This window comes from Morus notabilis, unplaced genomic scaffold (assembly GCF_000414095.1).
Source record: "Morus notabilis unplaced genomic scaffold, ASM41409v2 Scaffold1358, whole genome shotgun sequence".
Lineage (NCBI taxonomy): Eukaryota > Viridiplantae > Streptophyta > Magnoliopsida > Rosales > Moraceae > Morus > Morus notabilis.
In genome coordinates, this window is record NW_010363904.1 from 79520 (window position 1) to 100286 (window position 20767).

At 35.3% G+C, this 20767-nt stretch overlaps 2 protein-coding genes across 2 annotated transcripts; one reads left to right on the forward strand and one right to left on the reverse strand.

The window, feature by feature from the left end:
• Positions 1-2157: 2157 nt before the first annotated feature.
• LOC21386513 (probable glutathione S-transferase) lies at positions 2158-4083 on the reverse strand. Its single transcript, XM_010105177.2, has 2 exons — positions 3685-4083; positions 2158-2731 (listed from the first exon to the last, which is right to left on the reverse strand). The coding sequence occupies exons 1-2, from the start codon at positions 3994-3996 to the stop codon at positions 2387-2389; spliced, it is 657 nt and encodes a 218-aa protein (XP_010103479.1). The 5' UTR covers positions 3997-4083; the 3' UTR covers positions 2158-2386.
• A 2446-nt stretch (positions 4084-6529) lies between these two features.
• On the forward strand, positions 6530-8131 carry LOC21386514 (probable glutathione S-transferase). Its single transcript, XM_010105178.2, has 2 exons — positions 6530-6910; positions 7554-8131. Exons 1-2 carry the CDS (start codon positions 6596-6598, stop codon positions 7896-7898), a joined length of 660 nt encoding a protein of 219 aa, XP_010103480.1. The 5' UTR covers positions 6530-6595; the 3' UTR covers positions 7899-8131.
• The last annotated feature ends 12636 nt before the right edge of the window (positions 8132-20767 follow it).

Below are 20767 nucleotides of genomic sequence, written 5' to 3' on the forward strand. Positions count from 1 at the left end.
GTCGAATAACAAATAAAAAAGGAAAACAGAACAACATAAAAAATGAACATAAATCTAAAATAAATGACCCAATATCCTAAAAAAAAATTAATAAAAACATAAATCTGAAAAACATGAACGAACCCATGGAATCAAAACAAAAAAATTAAATGAAATGAAGTACGAAGGTAACAAATAATGTAATGGAACAAAAAAGTACCATGCATATACAACCAAAGGAAAAAATATATATATAAAACATTGAGAAATATATATATATACAAAAAAAAAAAGATGAAAAACGAATAAATCTTGCGAAGGGAAAAAAAGATCTAGAAGGTTGCATAAAGAAAAAATTTGAGAAACGAAGAAATTTGACGAAAAACTTAGAAAAATAGACAGATCTAAAAGGTTGCAAAAGGGAAAAAAAATAGAAAAATATAGATCCAGAAACAAAGAAAGATAAACATAGATCTAGAAGATCATAGAAACGAACGAACCCAAAAAAAAAATAATCATGTTCAATCTAGGTACGCAAGAATAAAAGCAGATCTAGATCTGGTGAAGGGGAAAAAATCTAAAAATTTGCAAAAAAAAGAACTATGAGAAACGAAGAAATCTGGCCAAATATTTAGAAAAATAGACAAATCTAAAAGGTTGCAGAAGGAAAAAAATGAAAGGAAAAAAAGTAGATCCAGAAACAAAGAAAGATAAACATAGATCTAGAAAATCATAGAAACAAACGAATCAAAAAAAAAAGGTAACCCTATTCGATCTAAATACGCAAAAAGAAAAACAGATCTAAAAGGTTGCAGAAGAAAACAAACGGAAGAAAGGGGGAAAAAAGAAAAAAAAAACCCCAATCTCATTAAAAAAAAGTTTTGAAGATTGCAGGAGCAAAGCAATGAAAAACATAAATGACAACAGAAAGAAATAATGAAAAAATGGCCGATATTAACAAACGAAAAAGAGGGGGAAAAAAACAGGCTGAATCTCGAAGAAGACAAAATGTAGAACATTACGGAAGGAAACAAATGAAGGAGAGAGAGAGAGAGACGGCTATAGAAAGAAGTGAAAGAAAGCAAATGAAAGAAAAACAAATGAAATAAACAAAAGCATCAGTAAATGACCAAAACGGTCAAAACAAATAAACGCACGGGAATCTAAAATGAAGGGCAATATCGTAATTTTACAAACAGGACATAACAGTAATTAAAATTTCATTAGAAGAAAAAAGTAAGGCTAAAACGGGAAAGACACTGTTCATTGCACTGTAGCATGAACAGTGAATCCCGTCATCTCTTTTAGTATATGTATAAAGTGTCAAAAACTATCGTAATATGTCTCATGAGTTTTTTATACATGTATTTATTTAGCTCTTAAAGAAATACCATGATATACTTTTCATATTTTTCGTATTATTACTTGCTAAAAGAAATTAGTGTACACCCCATTGAAGTGGAAGGGCTCCACCAATGTTTATGATTATGGATACAAAGTATAGTAAGGTAATAGCGGGATACAAATGAGGAGTTGACTAACATCTCTCTCCAAATATGTACAGATTAAGAGAGAATCTATACCAAACACAGGAGAAAGTCCTTTTATTCTTCTCCAATTTACTTACTAGGTTATAATTCCTTCTTTCTTTCTTATTGCCTTACCTAGGTTGGGAAGGCCATTAAGTCATTAGCAGTAGATTGAGAAAGAAAAATTCCACTTCCCCAATTTTTTATTAGCCGTACATTTCATGTGTAGGTAAAAAATGCACAAGTAATATCTTCAGTTTCTTGCTATGAACTATCAACTATGCGTCAACTGCCATAGTTTCTAGTTGATTTTCATATTCCATTCTAGCCCCGTTTGTTTCTTTTTTTCAAACCATAACTTATATGTTCACTACAGTGTTTTTTTTTATAAAAATTAAAATTCAACTACTGTGCTCTTTCATGTAAATTTATTTTTTAATTCGAGTTAAAAATTCGAACCAAGAAAATATAAACAATTACCCCTCAAAGAATTGTAATTCAACGAGTCCCACGATAAATTCCACGTTAAACCTATTTTTTACCCACCTGTGTATGCAAATTTGGATTTGAAATCATAGTAGACTTCTTTCTGCGAGAAATTTTTTTTTTTTTTCTCTCTTTTCAACAACCATTCAAACACTACTATAGCTTTATACAAATAGCCAAAGAAGAGCCTTTTTATTATTATCATTTCTTAGCACCATAAAACATACCTCCATTCACATGACATTCATAAAAAGACAGTAAAGTCCCAACTTAAAACAACAAAGCAACAAAAGTAAAAAACAAAAAAACAAAAAAAACAAAAAAAGATTGCAACTGAACCTCAATAATAGACCTTACACAAGCACTAGTATTGTCTTCCCCTTTTTCTTCCTCTATTCGATTCCCATCGTCTTCCTCTTTTCCGCAGCAAATTCATAGAGCTTCTTCTCATCAGCAAGAGACTTGGAGACACTCTCCTTCTCCTTGCAACTCTTGGCCCATTCTATGAGCTTGGGGCATTCTGCCTCAACGCTGAAGTTGCCGAATGTCTCAAGCGCGTAGAACCAGGGGTAGAATCCCACAAGCGCAATGTCCAGAAACCCAAAGCTGTCTCCCCCGAAGTACGGCTTATCTCCAAGCTCTGTCTCCAACAGCTTCAAGATGTCGATGAATTCCTTCTTCGCCGCCTCTTTCTCTTCTCCCTTCGCTGTCCAAACCTTCCCCGCTGCGTCGTACACCTGCGCTAGCTCAACGTATTTGATGCATTAGCCTAACTGTTGTTTGTAAATAACAAGTGATTATTAAGTTCTTAAACCAAAAAAAAAAAAAAAAGTTGCTCATTTTTACTTGGGCCAAGTATCAGTATAATAATACAAAGCTTTTGGGAAAACTTGCTCTCAATATTTTACTTGGAAAGAACATTCTATTTTCAAGAGTCTTTATGAAAATACTTTTCACGGTTTGAAAAGGATGAATGTAAGCACACCACCATAACATTTAAAAAAAACAAAAAAGTTTTTACTGGTATTGTTAAAACACAAATATGCATAAATCCAAAATACATCAAAAAAAAAAAAACATAAAAGCTATTTAAAAATTGAACTTTGCAAAAGATAAAGAGAATTAGACTACAAATCAACCAATTCTGATAGTCATGACTCCAACAGTCCCAAACTAAAGAAATAACAATGTTCCGTAATAGAAAACTCGATCCAAAAGTCAAAAGTACAATCAAATGTAAGTAATCCCAACAAAATACCTTGTTAAAGAAAAGTCCAAAAACAGAGGAATACAAAAAAACAAAAACAAAAACAAAAAAAAAAGCAAGCTTTTGTCTTGCTATACTAATCAATAATTCTTTTTTCTTTTCGAAAAACTCATTCAATGGTGATCTTGAAAACACAAAAATTAGTGTTTAACGCTTTTCTTTTCTTCTTCTCTTTTTTTTTTTCGCTGAATCCAAATCTATTGAAAAGACCAAATCACCAATCAAAAAGGACAAAAACCCACTGCCGATACTCGACCAATAAAACAAAATTAGGAACAATTTATTGCAATAGATCATGAAGCTCAAATAAAAGAATAAAAAATGCTTGAATTGGGTCTTATTATATTGAGAGTATTTCTAATTACTAATTAATCTTGAAATCAAAATATTGGAAAAAAAAAATGAACTAGAATAAGTGAGTACCTTCTTGTCAATGAAATCAGCCCAGAACCTAGCTTGGGCTCTCTGATAAGGATCAGAAGGAAGCAATGGAGCCTTTTCATTCCAAACCTCATCAACGTACTGAACAATTATGAGAGATTCAGAAATGGGTTTTCCATTGTGAATGAGAACTGGAATTTTCTTGTGAATTGGATTCATCTGAAGAAGAAGAGGACTCTTGTTTCTCAGATCCTCTTCTTTGTACTCATACTTGATACCCTTTTCGGCCAGGGCTATTCTGACTCTCATTCCGAACATGCTGGCCCAGAAATCGAGAAGAATCACCTCGTTCATCCTTGCAATCTTTTGTCGAACACCTGGTCGTCAAGTATAGAAACGCAGGAATGGATAGCAGATATGGAGTGAGAGATTGAGGACCATTGTCTTGTTCTATTTGTAGGTGTTTAAGTGTTTTTTTTTCCTAGGTTTGACGGTGATGATGTCATTGCTCACGCTTAGATTCTCCATAAAGGGGAATAAATCATAAGAAAGTACTGGATTTGGTCAATGCTAAATGTAAATAAGAGAAGTTGTGTGTCGTATTTGGAAATTTAAAGAAGATTTACGCCCACTCGTTTTAGTAGGACTTTCTCTTGTTTTTTAGTTTGCTTCCACAAAATTCTAGCTATCCACAAAATTTACGGGATAAAATATCTTTTTTACTACTATTTACTTTAAATGTTTTAAAACATATTATTTATTTAATTTAGTGTCATAAAAATGTTATTTACTTAATTTAATTTAGTGTTTTAAAAATGTTATTTACTTAATTTAGTTTTATAAAAATGTTGTATAGTACTTTTTTTATTTTTATTTTTTGTGCAAGTCCTTTGTCCAATTTTGGATAAGTCTAGCATTTTCTCAATCTCTTCAGTTTTGAGATTAGACTGGATTAACCTTTTTAGAGTTGTCAAACGTGCTGTGATATGGTCAACCGGGTTGTTAGCTCTCTTGCTCAACGATTCTCCATTAAGGATCTTGGCCCTTGCTTATTTCCTTGGTGTGGAAGTCATTCCGCATGAACATGGGGGATCCTTCTTTCTCAACGCCGGTACATCCTAGATCTTCTTGTTCGTACCAACATGATGGATAACAAATCAGTTTTCACCCCCCTTCCAACCAGTCCAACACTTACACTACACTCTGGCTCCGTCCTTATGGACCCAACTGAATACAGAGCCATTGTGGGTAGCCTACAGTACTTGTCTCTTACTCGGCCAGAAATTGCTTTTGCGGTAAACAAATTGTCTCAGTACATGCATCGTACAAATTTGAGTTATAACTTTATTCGAGTTCATGTTCTTTTAAGTTTAAACTCGAGTTCAAACTCGAGTTTAGGACTAAAATTTGAGTTCATGTTTTCCCTTCAACTCGAGTTCAGAAACTCGAACTCAAATTAATGAACAATATTTTTTTCTATTCTTAAAAATGCTATAACATTTTCGTTTTAATTCTTATTCAGATGATTTTTTTTTCTATATGTTGACAACGAAAAGACGAATAAAATCCGACCCATATACCCTATTAAAAATTTTTATCAGCGTTGAGTTTTTATTAAAATACTATCTAAATACAATTCATGTTTTGATTCACTCAAATACAAACTCAAAAAGATTATTATCTCAAACCATAACTCAAATGTACACAACCAAACACAAATTCAAGTTACAAGTTCAACTCAAGTTATAATTTAAATTCAACTCAAGAATTATATTTAAGTTAAACTCCAAAAGAACAAGCCTTCAATCTATTACAATTATTTTTTAGGTAGGGAAAAAGTACAGCCCTGCCATAGACCAAATAACAACCTAATTCAATTTTCTTAATGTTCCCAATACACAACAAATACCCTAAATTTAGCACCAACACTTTCAGAACTTTTTTCTTCCTTCTCAGTTTTGACTTGAGAAAGAGAGATAGAAGCTAAACGTCATCAATGACAAAGTGACATAGACTAATAAAGGTTATGAAGCAAAGTCTTACCACAAAAGAGAGTAAATTATATATAAAATAAATTGGAGTATTCTTAATTGGTAGGTATAAAATTACATTAATTAAAAATTAGAATCGATTGCCAATCTATTTTCGAAGTTAGTCAGATCTAGTAGTTTATGAGAAAGTATTTCAAGATTCTTTAACCAAATTAAAAATCAAGAGACCTATCCAATTTCATTTTTGCTTCACATTATTAATTGCTTTATAAAGAAAACTTTTATGGCAGAAAGTGTTATTTTATCCGACTAATAGAAATTGTTAATTGTTTAATTAATTTCTAATCCAATACTCATGCACATTAAAAATTTATATAATGTAACATAAAATTACTTCTACTCATAAATTATACAGAAAAATTCTTCAATCAAATCATAAAAGTTTCTCGTAAAAAAAGAATAAAAATTAAGTCCGAGTTTATTTGTGATACCCACTTTCATTGTATTTATAAGAAAAATTATGTGGTATTGTATAAAATATATCATGAGACGGGACTCAATTTTAATTGCTAGATCACCCGAAAAAATATGCGTACTTAAAATTAAATTAGAAAGTTTGCAAAGATAGTTTATATTCAAAGATAAGCCACAAACACAAACTTCTTCAATTTCCAAAATGGACCCATTCAATTTCTCTAATTTACACTTAGCACTAACAACTCCAGATGTACTTTCTTCACCTTTCCCCCTTAAAAAAAATGGAGAATCAAAACGTCTGCAATGACATCACTGTCCGACCAAATGAAAGAAATTCCACGAAAACTCTGCAAAAATCACCGAACACATTGATTATAATTGTCCATTACCTATAAATAGAACATGATAATCATCCTTTCTCTCCATAACTTTTACGCATTCTTGTTTCATTCACTTACACACGAGGTATTCGACAGAAGTTCTCAATGGCAAACGAGGTGATTCTTCTCGATTTCTGGCCCAGCATGTTCGGCATGAGGGTCAGAGTAGCCTTGGCCGAAAAGGGTATCAAGTACGAGTACAAAGAAGAGAATCTGAGCAACAAAAGCCCACTTCTTCTTCAGATGAATCCGATTCACAAGAAAATCCCAGTTCTTATTCACAACGGAAAACCCATTTCTGAATCTCTAACAATTGTTCAGTACATTGATGAGGTTTGGAATGACAAAGCTCCATTGCTTCCTTCAGATCCTTACCAGAGAGCCCAAGCCAGATTCTGGGCTGATTTCATTGATAAGAAGGTATTTATTATTGTTTTTCAATATATTTTCATTTCAGGGTCAACTTAAGGGATAACATCAATATAACCAAGCCTCCGTTCTAGCTTTTTGGATCGCCATTATTTTCATTTCGTTTTGATCTCTTGTAAAGAGGGAATTTTTGTTGGGATTACTTCCATAGTATTCTTTTGACTTTTGAATCTGTTTTCTGACATGGGAGTGTTGACTCACTACGAACAGAGTTTATTGATTTGTACTCCAATTCTGTTCTTTTTTTTTTCTTTTAAATAGCTTCTATGTTTTTTTTTTTTTTTTTTTTTTTTTTTTTTTTTTTTTTTTTTTTGTGTATTTAGGATTTATACATATTTGTCTTTTGAACAATACCACTCAAAACTTTTTTGTTTTTGTTTTTAAATGTTATGGTGGTGTGCTTACATTCTTCTTTTTCAAACTGTCAAAAGTATATTCATAAAGACTCTTGAAAATAGAATGTTCTTTCCAAGTAAAATATTGAGAGCAAGTTTTCCCAAAAGCGTTGTATTATACTGATACTTGGCCCAAGTAAAAATGAACAATTTTTTTTTTTTTTTAAAGAACTTATTAATCACTTCTTACTTACAAACAACAGTTAGGCTAATGCATCAAATACGTTGAGCTAGCGCAGGTGTACGACGCAGCGGGGAAGGTTTGGACAACGAAGGGAGAAGAGAAAGAGGCGGCCAAGAAGGAATTCCTCAATATCTTGAAGCTGTTGGAGACAGAGCTTGGAAACAAGCCGTACTTTGGGGGAGACAGCTTCGGGTTTGTGGACATCGCGCTTATTGGATTCTCATGCTGGTTCCACGCATACGAGACATTCGGCAACTTCAGCATCAAGGCCGAGTGCCCCAAGCTCATAGCGTGGGCCAAGAGGTGCAATGAGAAGGAGAGTGTCTCCAAGTCTCTTGCTGATGAGAAGAAGGTCTATGAATTTGTCGCGGAATGGAGGAAGAAGATTGGAATCGAATAGATCGGAATCGAATGGAGGAAGAAAAAGGGGAAGACAATACTAGTGCTTGTGTAAGGTCTATTATTGAGGTTCAGCTGCAATCTTCTCTTCTTATTATTATTTTTTTTGTTGCTTTGTTGTTTTAAGTTGGGACTTTACTCTTGTCTTTTATGAATGTGATGTGAATGGAGGTGTGTTTTATGGTGCTAAGAAATGATAATAATAAAAAGGCTCTTCTCTGGCTATTTGTATAACGCTGTAGTAGTGTTTGAATGGTTGTTGAAAAGAGAAAAAAAAAAAAAATCTCGCAGAAAGAAGTCTACTATGATGCAAATCCAAATTTGCATACACATGTGGGTAAAAAATAGGTTTAACGTGGAATTGATCGTGGGACTCGTTGAATTACAATTCTTTGAGGGGTAATCATTACGGTGCTGTTTATATTTTCTTAGTTCAAATTTTTAACTCGAGTTAAAAAATGAATTTGTTTATTCCAAGAGGAAGAAGTTCAAAAATTTTGGAATTTTGTAAATAAATGAATACGTAGACATTTTTAGATTGTGAGTGCTTTAAGTAGATATTCTTCTAAATAACTCTTTGTATTTGAACATTTCTCATCACGTGTGGACTGAACAATATTGGGCAATCGTATGAGTAAATTAATTAGAAAGCTGAACACTTGAATATTTGATAACAAACCTAAATTATATTAAAAACTCAGCACATGATAATACGTAAATATTTGATAACAAACTTGAATTATATTAAACACTCAATACGTGATAACAATTTAAATAGGGAAAAAACAATTGCAACAAGACCTCCCATTTTGATACCATATTAGTTTACCAATCCATCTAAAAGTTTGAGCTCTAAAGGGATGGGCCAATAATAATATATATTTCGGAAATAGTAGGAAATAGGCCAATATGAAATGCTTAAGAAAGTATATAGACCAATTTTTAGTTATAGAAATTAATAGGCCATAACTTGTCAAGTTATGGTTCATAACCAGATAAGTTATGGACAAACTTGTCAAGTTATATTTATAGCCAGACAAGTTATGGATAAAAATCGTGAATTATGGACAATAACTTGTCAAGTTATGGTTCATAACCAGACAAGTTATGAACGCAAACAGTAATTTGGCATATTTATTAACTTATGTAAATTATTGGCCTATTAATTTTAATTCATCTCAAGTCTTGACCTATTTCCCTCTTTCTCCCTATATATTTTAATATTAAGAGGCCTAAAATGGAAAGAAAGCGATGTAAAAAAATGAATTAAAGAGAATTTCAATATCACTATCCTTGGAATATATATATCTTTCGAAACAAGTAATTCAAAAGAACTAACCAAGCATATTTTTCCTTTGTTTCAAAAAGTGGGACAAGGTTGACCCACTCCTTATAAATTTGTATGGAACAAAGTCATGGTCCTACTACTACTTTATTATATACTATGTCCATATTTCATAGCTTGTATTGTGTATTATATAAGATGTATTATATTATTGTATTGTGTTTACATAAATAAAGTAGTAGCGTAATTTGTATTCTTTGGTAGCGTAATTAATAAACGCTAGAAAGTTTCCACACACGGCTGCACTTTAAAATAAGCCTAAAATAAGCCACAAACACAATTACGTTGAATTTGGTAGAACAAAACAATAGAAAGTTTAAGGGTCCGTTTAATTCGCTGATTTGAGTTTTTAATTTAAGTTGAGATATGATTTTATGTGAGAGCTTTTTACTGTAGTAAAAAAGTTAGAAGTGACTATTTCTGAGAGTTTTTTACTATAACAAAACTCAAATTCTAAACTCAAATCGATAAAATGAATGGAGCCTCAAAGTCCTACGAAATAGTAATAAGTTCCATAAAAAAGAGAATGCCACAAACATCAAACAAAATAGGGCATGTCTATGGTAGTATGAGTTGTTTTTTCCTACCGGTAGAGTACAATTTAAAGGTCAATATAAAATCTGACAGAGATTCTTATGGTCTCGTTCACACTAAATCTTGCCTTGGCACAGTTAAAAAGAAAAAAAAATAAAAAGAACATTAAGGAGACGTTTGGTTCATGGATTAAAATCATGTAATTAAAATCATTTACGATTTACGTGTATTTTTTGTGAGAGAAAATACTGTAACAAACAATGAATCATGATTTAAATCCTCCAACCAAACATCCCCTAATATGTCCTTCCTCGTGCGATCCCTCGCCGTCGCAGCCAACAACGCTCCAGCCACCATGGTTCCCAGCCTCCGGCGAGTCCAGTTCTACCCCACCCATATCTCCGCGCTCCCAGCTCCAGCGAGATTCGCCAGATCTTTCACGATTGAACCTCGTCTCCACTAAATTATTTTCTCTATTAAAACTAAAAAAAAAAGTAATTTTAAATGAAATAAAAAATTCAAAACAGAAGCCCAAATCAGGTTTTCCTTTGATCCTTTCCGTCCGAACTCTTGCGAGGTTAATGGGATCATGGCCCAACTTTGAATGAAAGACCTGGGACTTCTAATAACCAAAAGCACAACTATGAATTCCTTTAGATTTTCATAGTCATTTTTATAAATGCTTTGATGTTTCGAAATTCCTCAAATCTTAAAAGACCTGTCCGAAGCATTAAGAGGATTTTTCATTTGTTGCAATTAGTAAATCTTGGGTTTTCTTGCAGTATGTCAGCAACCAAACACACGAAAAAAAAAGGAGCAGTTTGTTTCTTCCGACTTTGAATTGATTTCGGGTCTTGCACTGAATCCAATTTGACCTTTAACTGATCGTGTTAGAGAGCACGAAAATTGCGCTGAAAAAAAAAGGAAACTTATCAAGGAAGAAATAAAGACCATGTTCGGAATTAATTCTGTTTTTAATTTTTACGTTTTTTGAAAAAAAAAAAAAAAACGTTTTTAAAACTGCATTTGGCGTAATAAAAATAAAAAAACAGAAATGAAAATAATTTTTTAATTTAGTAAAAAATTAGAGAGAAATAAAAAATGATTTTTAGTCGTTTTTTATTTTTATTTTCGTTTTCTTTTCTCTCGAGTAGAAAGAAAGAAAGAGAGACATTAATGAGTTTTTTATACTAAAAATAATCTTTTGATAAAATTACCAAACGTATTTTTAAAAATGATTTATGTCTCAGATTGAAAATGTTTTCATTTTCATTTTCATACAAAAAACAAAATCATTTTAAAACGAGTTCCAAACGCCCCCAAAGAGAAAAGAGAGAGACTAAACGTGAAGAGAGAGAGAAATATGACGATCAAACTATTGTCGTCGGAGATGACGAGGCCGACGCCGAAGAGTGTCAATTCCAAGGATGCCAAAGCGTAGCCGGAGCCGAAGAAGATGGAATTTGTTTATTCCAAGAGGAAGAAGTTCAATCTTTTACGATTATTTTTAAGGTAGGGAAAAAGTACAGCCCTACCATAGACTTTCCCAACCAAATAACAACGTAATTGATTTTCTTAATTTTCCCAATACACAACAAATTCCCTAAATTTAGCACCAACACTTTCAGAACTTTTTTCTTCCTTCTCAGTTTTGACTTGAGAAAGAGAGATAGAAGCTACACGTCATCAATGACAAAGTGACATAGACTAATAAAGGTTATGAAGCAAATTGGAGTATTCTTAATTAGTTTATAAAGAAAACTTTTATGGCAAAAATTGTTATTTTACCCTACTAATATGAATTGTTAATTATTTAATTAATTTCTAGTCCAATACTCATGGACATTAAAAATTTATATAACGCAACATAAAATTTTTATGGCATAGCATACTATAACATTAAATGTATTCAAACACATATAATTCATGTGCCTAGCTTAAGTGTATGCAGTATGACATAACATAGCATACTATAACATTAAATGTACTTAAACACATATAATTCATGTGTACTGTTTATTTTAAAATCTATTTATACTGTATGCGAGATTCCTACTTACTTAATTTAGGAAGTGGAATCCTCTATTCGCCAAAGAGTCTGTTCCCTTTCTTTCTTGCTTCTAAGAATGAACACCCATTAAGAGTGTGAGATTAACTATCACTTGCTATTCTATTTTAGCAAGCTTGAAAGAAAGTCTAACTTCTCTATTTATGGCTCGCTTTCTCTTTTCTTATCTTAAGGATTGTAAAACTTTGTTTCTAATTTAAAGATTAGGTTTATTGAATCCTGATTACCTTACTTTTTATTAGCAAAGTCTGAAATTGACATACTTTTATGATATGATACTTCGAGTTCTTCAGCGAACTCCTATATTCAGCACCAAAACTATTTTAACAGTTATGTAGTGTTTTTTTCTAAGAAAATAGTTTAAAGTTTCTATTTAGAACTAAAATCAAGTTTAGCCTCAAATTCTTGAACTAAAACTAGGTTTAATCTCAAATTCTCAAACTAAATTTCGGCGGAGTTTCGCCTTATTATTCTATGTTTTCTGAGCTAACTTTAGCTCGTTTTATCCATTACTTCATCTTCTAACATAACTAACAATCTTTCTCATACAATTTAATCAACTTAGAAACCATTCTCTAGGGTTCCATCAAATTTCTCACAAGGATTTTCATATTTAAAAGTTCCTAGAAACATAATCACTAAGTTTTCAATTCCTTTATCAATTGAAATTCAATCATCAACTTAGCAAACTTTCTCCATACTCTCTACCACATCCAAACCATTCGGCCAAGGTTAGAAAAAAGAGAGAAAAATTGAAATCTCACCTTAGAAGAATGAAGAAAAAACTCCGGAATCACCAATCCTTGGTGGTTCGATCGATTCCCGCTTAAAACTTGCCTTTCTTTACTTTTGGTAATTTTTTTCTTCTTCTCTCTCTTGGATGAACACCCAAGGTTCTTGACATGAAAAATGAACATTTGGGGATATTTTTATCTCTTAAAAACCGGACTTAAAAAAGTGGGAGGACTAAAATGCTATTTTGGTACTTTTGAGGGACCTTTTTGTAAAATTTCACCAAATTTCACCAAAAATATCTCTTCTTGGCTTCTTGTACAAGCTTGGCCGGCCATCTCACTAAGAAAGTGGCATGGTCTCAGTCCTTCATCTAAAAAGTTACTTTAAATCCCAACTATTGATCATTTAATAATTATCTTATTTTGCTTCACCTTAATTTTATGTCAAGTGTGCGTTTTATCTGCGTTTCTCGGACAGTTGGTCAACTTTGACCATTCTTGACTAACTTTTCGAGAGTGACGTTTTGATCAACTCTTGGTCAACAAATTTTGACTCGGTCCACTTAAATCAGTCGAAACCCTAATTTTCTCAGTTCGACCTTCTAGACCCATCTTTCGTCCGTTTTTTATTCTGATTATTTCTAAAACCCTAAAATTAATGTTTTCAATTCTTTTTCATTTCTTAACTTTAAGATTCATGTGTTGGCTCACTTGTGGGTTTAACACAGCGTTCTGCACATCATTTCTTATTGCAGTCTGAAAGTTAGTAACAGTATCTTACCTAACTTAAATTTCTAATTGCTCACTTGATGTTATCTTGCTTAACGCATGTTAGTACTCTTCCGCTTGTGTTAAGGTCTAGTGAGTTTCAGCTTCAAGTTTTCTTGTTTTCTCTTTTGTTCTTTAGTGTTGAGAGTCATCACCGACTCATGAAAATTGTCAAGAAAGCTCTTCGATTGCTCTAGAAAGCTTATCCAAGTTGCTGCGCATTTTTTCTACAAGTCTTATCCGAACGGAAGCGTCAAGAAGCAAATCAACTTGTGATAAGTTGGCAATTTACTGACATACTAGAAGCTTCTGAAGCCACTAAGTGCCCGTTTGGTATAAGGATTGAAATCAGGGTGATTTGAGTCTTTGGATTCAGAATCATGATTCATGATGATTCCAACTTTTGTTTGAATGTGTGCATGATTCTGATTCTAACCTGAATCATGATTCGAACTAGTGTTTGGTTGTGTTATTTGTTGATTTTGAATCATGTCAACAATAATAACCATCTTTTGGCCATGTAGATACGTTAGGTGTAAATTTGTTTCTACTGGTTGCATATTATGTCAATAAGGAAAAATGTATTACCATTGTAATAGAAACTCAAGTACAAATCGTCAAAGTACAAATCGTGAGGCAAATGCCATTCTAATTTTTATTTATCGTCCTGTACACTTCTCTCTTGATATCAACATAAACATTACAAATTAATACACACACATATAAAAAGTGTGCTTAAGAAACACTTAAGCTAACCTGTAAAAACTGATAACAAGTTTTCCACATTTACACATAGCATAGTGTTTGAATATGTTTATGCAATATCAGAAAATGTATGAACGAGTATAGCTGATTTCTGTTGTAACACCTGAAAATTATGCCTATAAAACCAAGCATTACGCCTAACAGCAAGGGGTAATCTTTTTTCTCCAGTTGGCCATAAAATTTGACTTCCTATTTCATGCATTTGGATCTTGATCATGTTTAAGCTTCATGATGTTCCCTTTCTCCTTTATCATTTACCATCATTTGGACATGGAAACCATCTGGAGATTGTTAACCAGGAGTTTTCTCCTCCAATTGCATTCCATCTGAAAAAGGTTCAAATATCTAATTAGTCTCTCGTCTCTCTCTCTGTAATATTGAAACACAATCTTACCTATACTTTGTTACCAAGCAATGAAGAAACACTGCCATTTGCACCTTTGTAAACTCAGTTCCAACACAGAACCTCATGCCACCGCCAAAAGTCATGAAATGGCTTGTAGCGCCATTTAATTCCACTCCCTGGAATGTTACCATGTTTTCCACACAAGCAAGGAAAAAACGTTAAGATCAAATCTACCTATATATATATATATATGCTTGTCATAAATGGCTTACCTCCCATCTCCAAGGATTGAAGGCCAGTGGATCTTCATACGGAAATGGGTTCAAATGCATATCTAGTGGACAGACCATAATAGCCCAACCTGCTGTAATGGTATATCTTGTATCTAAACCAAATATGCAGCTTGTTCTCGGCAATACTTTCTTCCACAACCACAGTGATTCAAATATAAAAATACCCGGCGAACAATAAGCTCATTTCTGAAAATAGCCTTGCAAAGTAGTATTTCCTAGAGAGCACAAAGTACAAATCCACATTATCAAGAACATCCACATCATGCATTCCCCAAAATCAAAGTCCAACTATACTCAAACAAAGCAAGAACGTGACAAAACTCAATAGCCAAAATTTTAAATTACCTTCGTTAATTCCCAAGAAGAGTTGCTGCTTGGGTTAGAATCAAGAATTGCTTCATATGCGGGATTTGACAATGCAGTTGCAGCTAACACGCCAACCGGTTCACCAGCAGGGTATAAATTCTGAGCACTTCCTCTGCTTCACGGAAATTTTTCATATATCAACCGTGTATCTCACGGCTTCCCTGGTATTCCACCCACATTTCATTCGCAAGGCGATCCCTAAAACGACCCATCTCTGTACGACTAACACTACCTCCTGTTACAACTGGCCCTTCAGGGACATTATCATCAGTGTCATCGTCATCAAATTCATCTACATTGTTTGGATCTATTTCACTTACAGGTACACCATCCCGGTCGTATTGACTTAGAAGCGGATCCCCCTCATTAACCATGTGAATGAAATTATGTAATATTGCACAGGCAACTGGAATTTTTACTTGTTTATCCATTGGATATGTATTATTAGGCTGCCTTAGGATAGGGAATCTAGCCTTCCATATCCCAAATGTTCGCTCTATGCAATTTCTCAATGATGAGTGTTTGTAGTTAAAAATATCCCTAGGTCCCCGAAAACCACCACTTCTCCTTCTGTAATCAGGCAAATGGTAAGTCCCCCCTCTGTACGGAGCGAGAAAACGATCATTGTTCGCATACGCGGCATCAACAAGATAGTATTTTCCTGTGTAGCATATCCAAATTAGGCTGCAAATTGAAGGTCGTTAACAATAAATAGACATAAGTACGAACATGTAAGTGTAACTTGGTGCGATACGTTGGAACTTCTACCTATGATTGTTAAGCGCATCCGTGAGCACTCGAGCATCGTGGCCTGAACCTTCCCAACCGGATAATATGTATGTGAACTTCATATCAAATGAACAGGCTGCCAATATGTTCTGCGAGTTCACACCCTTTCTATTTTGATATGTCGCTAGGTTAGGAACACCAATTGGTGTGCAAGGTATATGAGTACTGTCAAGTGCGCCTGCACAGTCCTGACCATTTGAAACAAAAGTTATAAACATAATTATCGATGTATGATTAAGAATATCAATGATATATAATTAAAAATAATACGAAAATGAGCAACACAACTTACGTCAAACCATGTACCATATCTCTGACGCTTGGCACGTAAGAATTTGGGCACATTGTCATACTTTGGGGGCTTAATGAATTCTTCTTCTAATTCACAAATAGCATCTTAGACTTCAGTAAACCCACGTGATATTGTCTCCCCTGAATGTTGCCATGCGTCTTGTAATTCACGATTACTTTGGCTTTGTGAAATGATTGTTAAGAACACAAATCATTGTTCAGGTACGCTCATGTTATATGAGGGTCGTAGCAACCCTTTATCAGTTAGCATTTCACATAGTATCATAAAATCACGCGGTCCCATACGCACTTTGTTGAACATTGCATTCTCATTGCTGTTTGCTAACAGCTCATTTACCTTGTCCATGCCCCTTAATGACGAATTGTGCATCGGCCTTCTTACAGTGTTAGTAGCCAAATAAGTGGCTGCAGCCATAGCAACGCCTATTGTGGCCTTAAATCTCTGTCGACGCCTTACAGAGGCCGTTCTATCGCGTTCCTCATTTTCGGGCTGCATCCTGTTGTTTCTGCAATTTAACACATATCATCAATATTGTCATTAAATAAAAACCCTCGTAGTGACAATATCATTATGGGCATGGTTTCACTCTTGTTCAATGTCTAGAATGAACGTTAATGGAGGTGAGCATCCGATAGCATCAGCAGCCCCCTGTCCCCTGTCCCTAACCCCGGCTGCTGATGCTTTGAAATCAGAGCATCAGCAGCCCCCCGTCCCTAGCCATAACGGGGGCTGCTGTGCTATGAAATTAGAGCATCAGCAGCCCCCCCGTCCCTAGCCATAACGGGGGCTGCTGTGCTATGAAATCAGAGCATCAGCAGCCCCCAGTCCCTAGCCATAACGGGTGCTGCTGTGCTATGAAATCAGAGCATCAGCAGCCCCCTGTCCTTAGCCATAACGGGGGCTGTTGTGCTATGAAATCAGAGCATCAGTAGCCCTATGTCCTTAGCCATAACGGGGGCTGCTATGCTCTGAAATCAGAGCATCAGCAGCCCCCTACCCCCTGTCCCTAGCCCTAACCCCGGCTGCTGATGCTCCAACTCCAGATCATTAGCAGCTCCCTTACCAAGTGAACGAACCTGCCATGTGCTCCATTTTCGGAGCACCCAAGAAGAGGAACAGTGAATAATAAAAAATTCTCATTCAATAGTTAATAATGAAAAAACCACCATTTAATAGAATATAGCAACATAGGCTACAACAATCGTATATAATACAATCTCATACAACAAAGAATGAGAGTAAACTGGTACACCAACAATAGTCTCGAAATCTCGCTTACACATGACAACATGGTAGGCTACATTAATCTGTGCTCTAAAAGCAAGGGAAAATCAACCATTTAATCCAAATTAAGTTCATAAATAGAAACATCATACTAGCCATCTACGAGCTAGGTGGATTGAAGGTTGGTGGTGGCTGGTAGGCTGGTGGAGGCTAGTGGTATGGGTTAGGGGGCTGACTATAGGGGTTTGATGGCTGAGGGAAGGACTGTGGCAGCTGGGTGTATAGATTCGGTCCGGGAGAGAAGTTATGTGGCGGCTGACTATATGGATTAGGCACCTGACATGGATAGGGGTTTTTGGCACATCAACAAAGTCGTTTAAAATAACCATCCTAACGGGTTCATCCAATTTATGCCAGGCTGCCCGTCACGTGGGGGACGCCATTATTTTTTCAAACGCATGGGTGTACGTACGCGGATCAACTCCCATTTCCTTGAGTGATGCTATGATCATATCCATTTCATTTGGTCCATTCACAGTGTTGTTACTCGGTTAGGTCTCTTTGCTTGAACGAATGTCCTCTCGCAAATCGTTGCGCATGTCCCTAACGAATTCAAGCATCTCCTCCCGTGAACTGTCATTGGATTTGCGTGCTCGCGTCTGTTTCTTTCTTATCACCCGAGATGATGAGGCAATATTGGATGTCGTCCGCCTTGCAAAACTTTCCATGTGGTTACGAAGCTCAGTAGGCATCTCATCATCATCATTGTTTTGGGAAGGAGCATTCTGGTGAGGTTGTGGTTGTTCATCCCCAGCAGCAACAACAGCCGTTGGCTCTACATGGGTGACATAGTGATATGTGGCTGAACCGGATGCCATAACTCTTGAAGGGAATATGGCCGCCAAGTACGTCTCATTATGCTCAAACCGTGTGTGAACAACGTTTTCGCTTCACGATGTCTCTAATAAAATTAGAATGAAATTGGTAAGTTTCTTACACTTACCTACGAAAGTGTAACCTCTAGCACATTATCACTAGTGGAGGCACAATGAATCACACATATTACCTTAGAAAGAGATGTCTGTAGTTCATCCGAGCATGTAAAAGTTTTGGTAATAGGATCCCACCCTACTCCAGTATGGTTTTGCAGTACTTTATACGCTGAGTAAAGGTTGCCAAGTCGGCGGCGTTTCTCCATCAGTCGCTCACCGTCGAGTACGTATCCATCGAAAAAAGTGGCCATCCGAGCAGCCCATTGGTTGTACTCTCGAGTATCTGGTATCTTCCCGTGGTGTATGTCATTGTATTCGTATAGACGCTAAAGTAGAAACTCCTCTGCTGCAGGATTTCAATACAACGGCCTCTCCTCGGGGTTTTTCTTAGGCATCTACATACGCATAGGACAAGCAAGAGGAGTCCAATGCGTTCAAAAATAGGGCACAAGCTTCAAACCACGAAGAAGTGAAACCAATACAAAATTCACAAACAAGAACATGAAAGAGAAGTGACCGACCATTTAAAAAAAATAGTCCACCACCGTACGACACAAGAGAAAAAAACCATCTAATACTAAACAAAACTCGGGAAGATTATAGAAAATAAAACTTGAAAATGAGAGGGAGAGTTATCATAATATAGTAGTCATATTCACATGAGTAGAACACTCAGCAAGATTATGAAAAACTTACACTCGGCAATTTCACTGATCTTTTTCATGCTGTTTGCAGAGTCACAGTTATGTTTACCCTTCCTCTGTAGGCTCTTGTAACGCAAGCCATAAGGGAATGGCATGCAGAAGCAAAGCGAAAGAGGAAGAGAAATCACACTTCACAATCAACCCATACCGACTATTCTTCTACCACTAAAATCTCAAATCAGATCCAGAATATTCACTAAAAAGATCTAGAAAATCCATCAACATAAGCGGCAAAGTTAAAACAGAGGAAGCAAAATCCTCTCGTGACATACAAAAAACTAATCGGCCATAAATCAATCCACTTCCTGATATGTACACACCATAGAAACACAAAAAATAACGAAAAAGCAGGATGTTGGAAAAACATGAACCAGAGAAAAACCACACATGTTGCCCTTTGAACATCTCCTATTCCAGGTAATGATATTTACGCAGAAATCTGAAAATAAAGTGAGGATTACATACCCTTACCTGATTCGAGTCTGACGAGGAGATGGAGGACACCACCGGCAGAGCTCCAAAGACAGATGTAGTACTTTTCTAAAACCCCCATCTATTTCCTCTCCGGTGAAGCAAGCAAATGGGCTTACCTTCGTAGTATCGGTGAAATTGGTACCGAATGTGCAGCTTTCGTCGATTGTTCGGCTTCACTTGAGCACTTGAAGCATTTCTCATGAACACCAGAAGAGGGATCCACCGTGGGTTGGGATGTAAATGCAAAGAGGAGTCCACAGGGAAGAGGAGTCAACAACGCAAGAAAAGAGAGGAGAAAAATCAAAAAGCTAGGATGCTCTGCAAACTCACGCGTGAAGTAACAGTGAAAGTTGGAGATTCTCTTGCCAAGGGAAAATTGGTTGGTGGGAGTGCGTTGGGGTGGGTGGGGGTCATTACTCAGGAGGGGAAAAACCATTACTCGGGGGGAGCACAGCTCTGATTTGGGAACGAGCTGAATCAGGCCCCCCCTAATTTTGGAATCCGGATCCAAGTGATCTCAAAAGCCTCTCTTTTGATTCTGGGTCAGGCCATAGATTTTGGGCCACCAAACGTGGATTCTCCCACGTGACCCAGAATCCTGAGTCAGGATATAGCTTCCAAATGAAGCCTTAGAGATAAAAAATTTATTTCGTCATATTTAATCTCTAAAAAGTGGTCTTTGAAAGTATTTGAGACTAATTTTAAATTCACCTCTAAAAATCTTTTTTTAGGGACTAAAATATTTGTCTCCATAGTGATGAAATTTCGCCTCAAAAAGCAATATTTTGGACGAAAATTAGTCATTGGAGTTAGACCAAAGTATCATGTTTTAGAGACAAACGATTTTGTCTCTAATGCATATACATTTAGAAACAATTTGGGCCTGTTTGTTTCCATTTTTGTTTCTGTTTTTTACATTTTCTGAGAATAAAAAATTTAAACCGGAAGAAAGAGTGCGTTTGGTGCAACACTTTACCAAAATTGAAAACAAAAACATTTTTGGATTTTTCCCAAAAACTATTACATTTCTGAAAATGAATTAAACTCGTTTTCATTTTCTCATTTCCATTTTCTCTCTTCTCTGTTTTCTGCCCTTCACCAGTGTCGACGTAGCTCGTCAGACCCTCTTCTCCCGATCTGCTCTGTGGGAGTCCG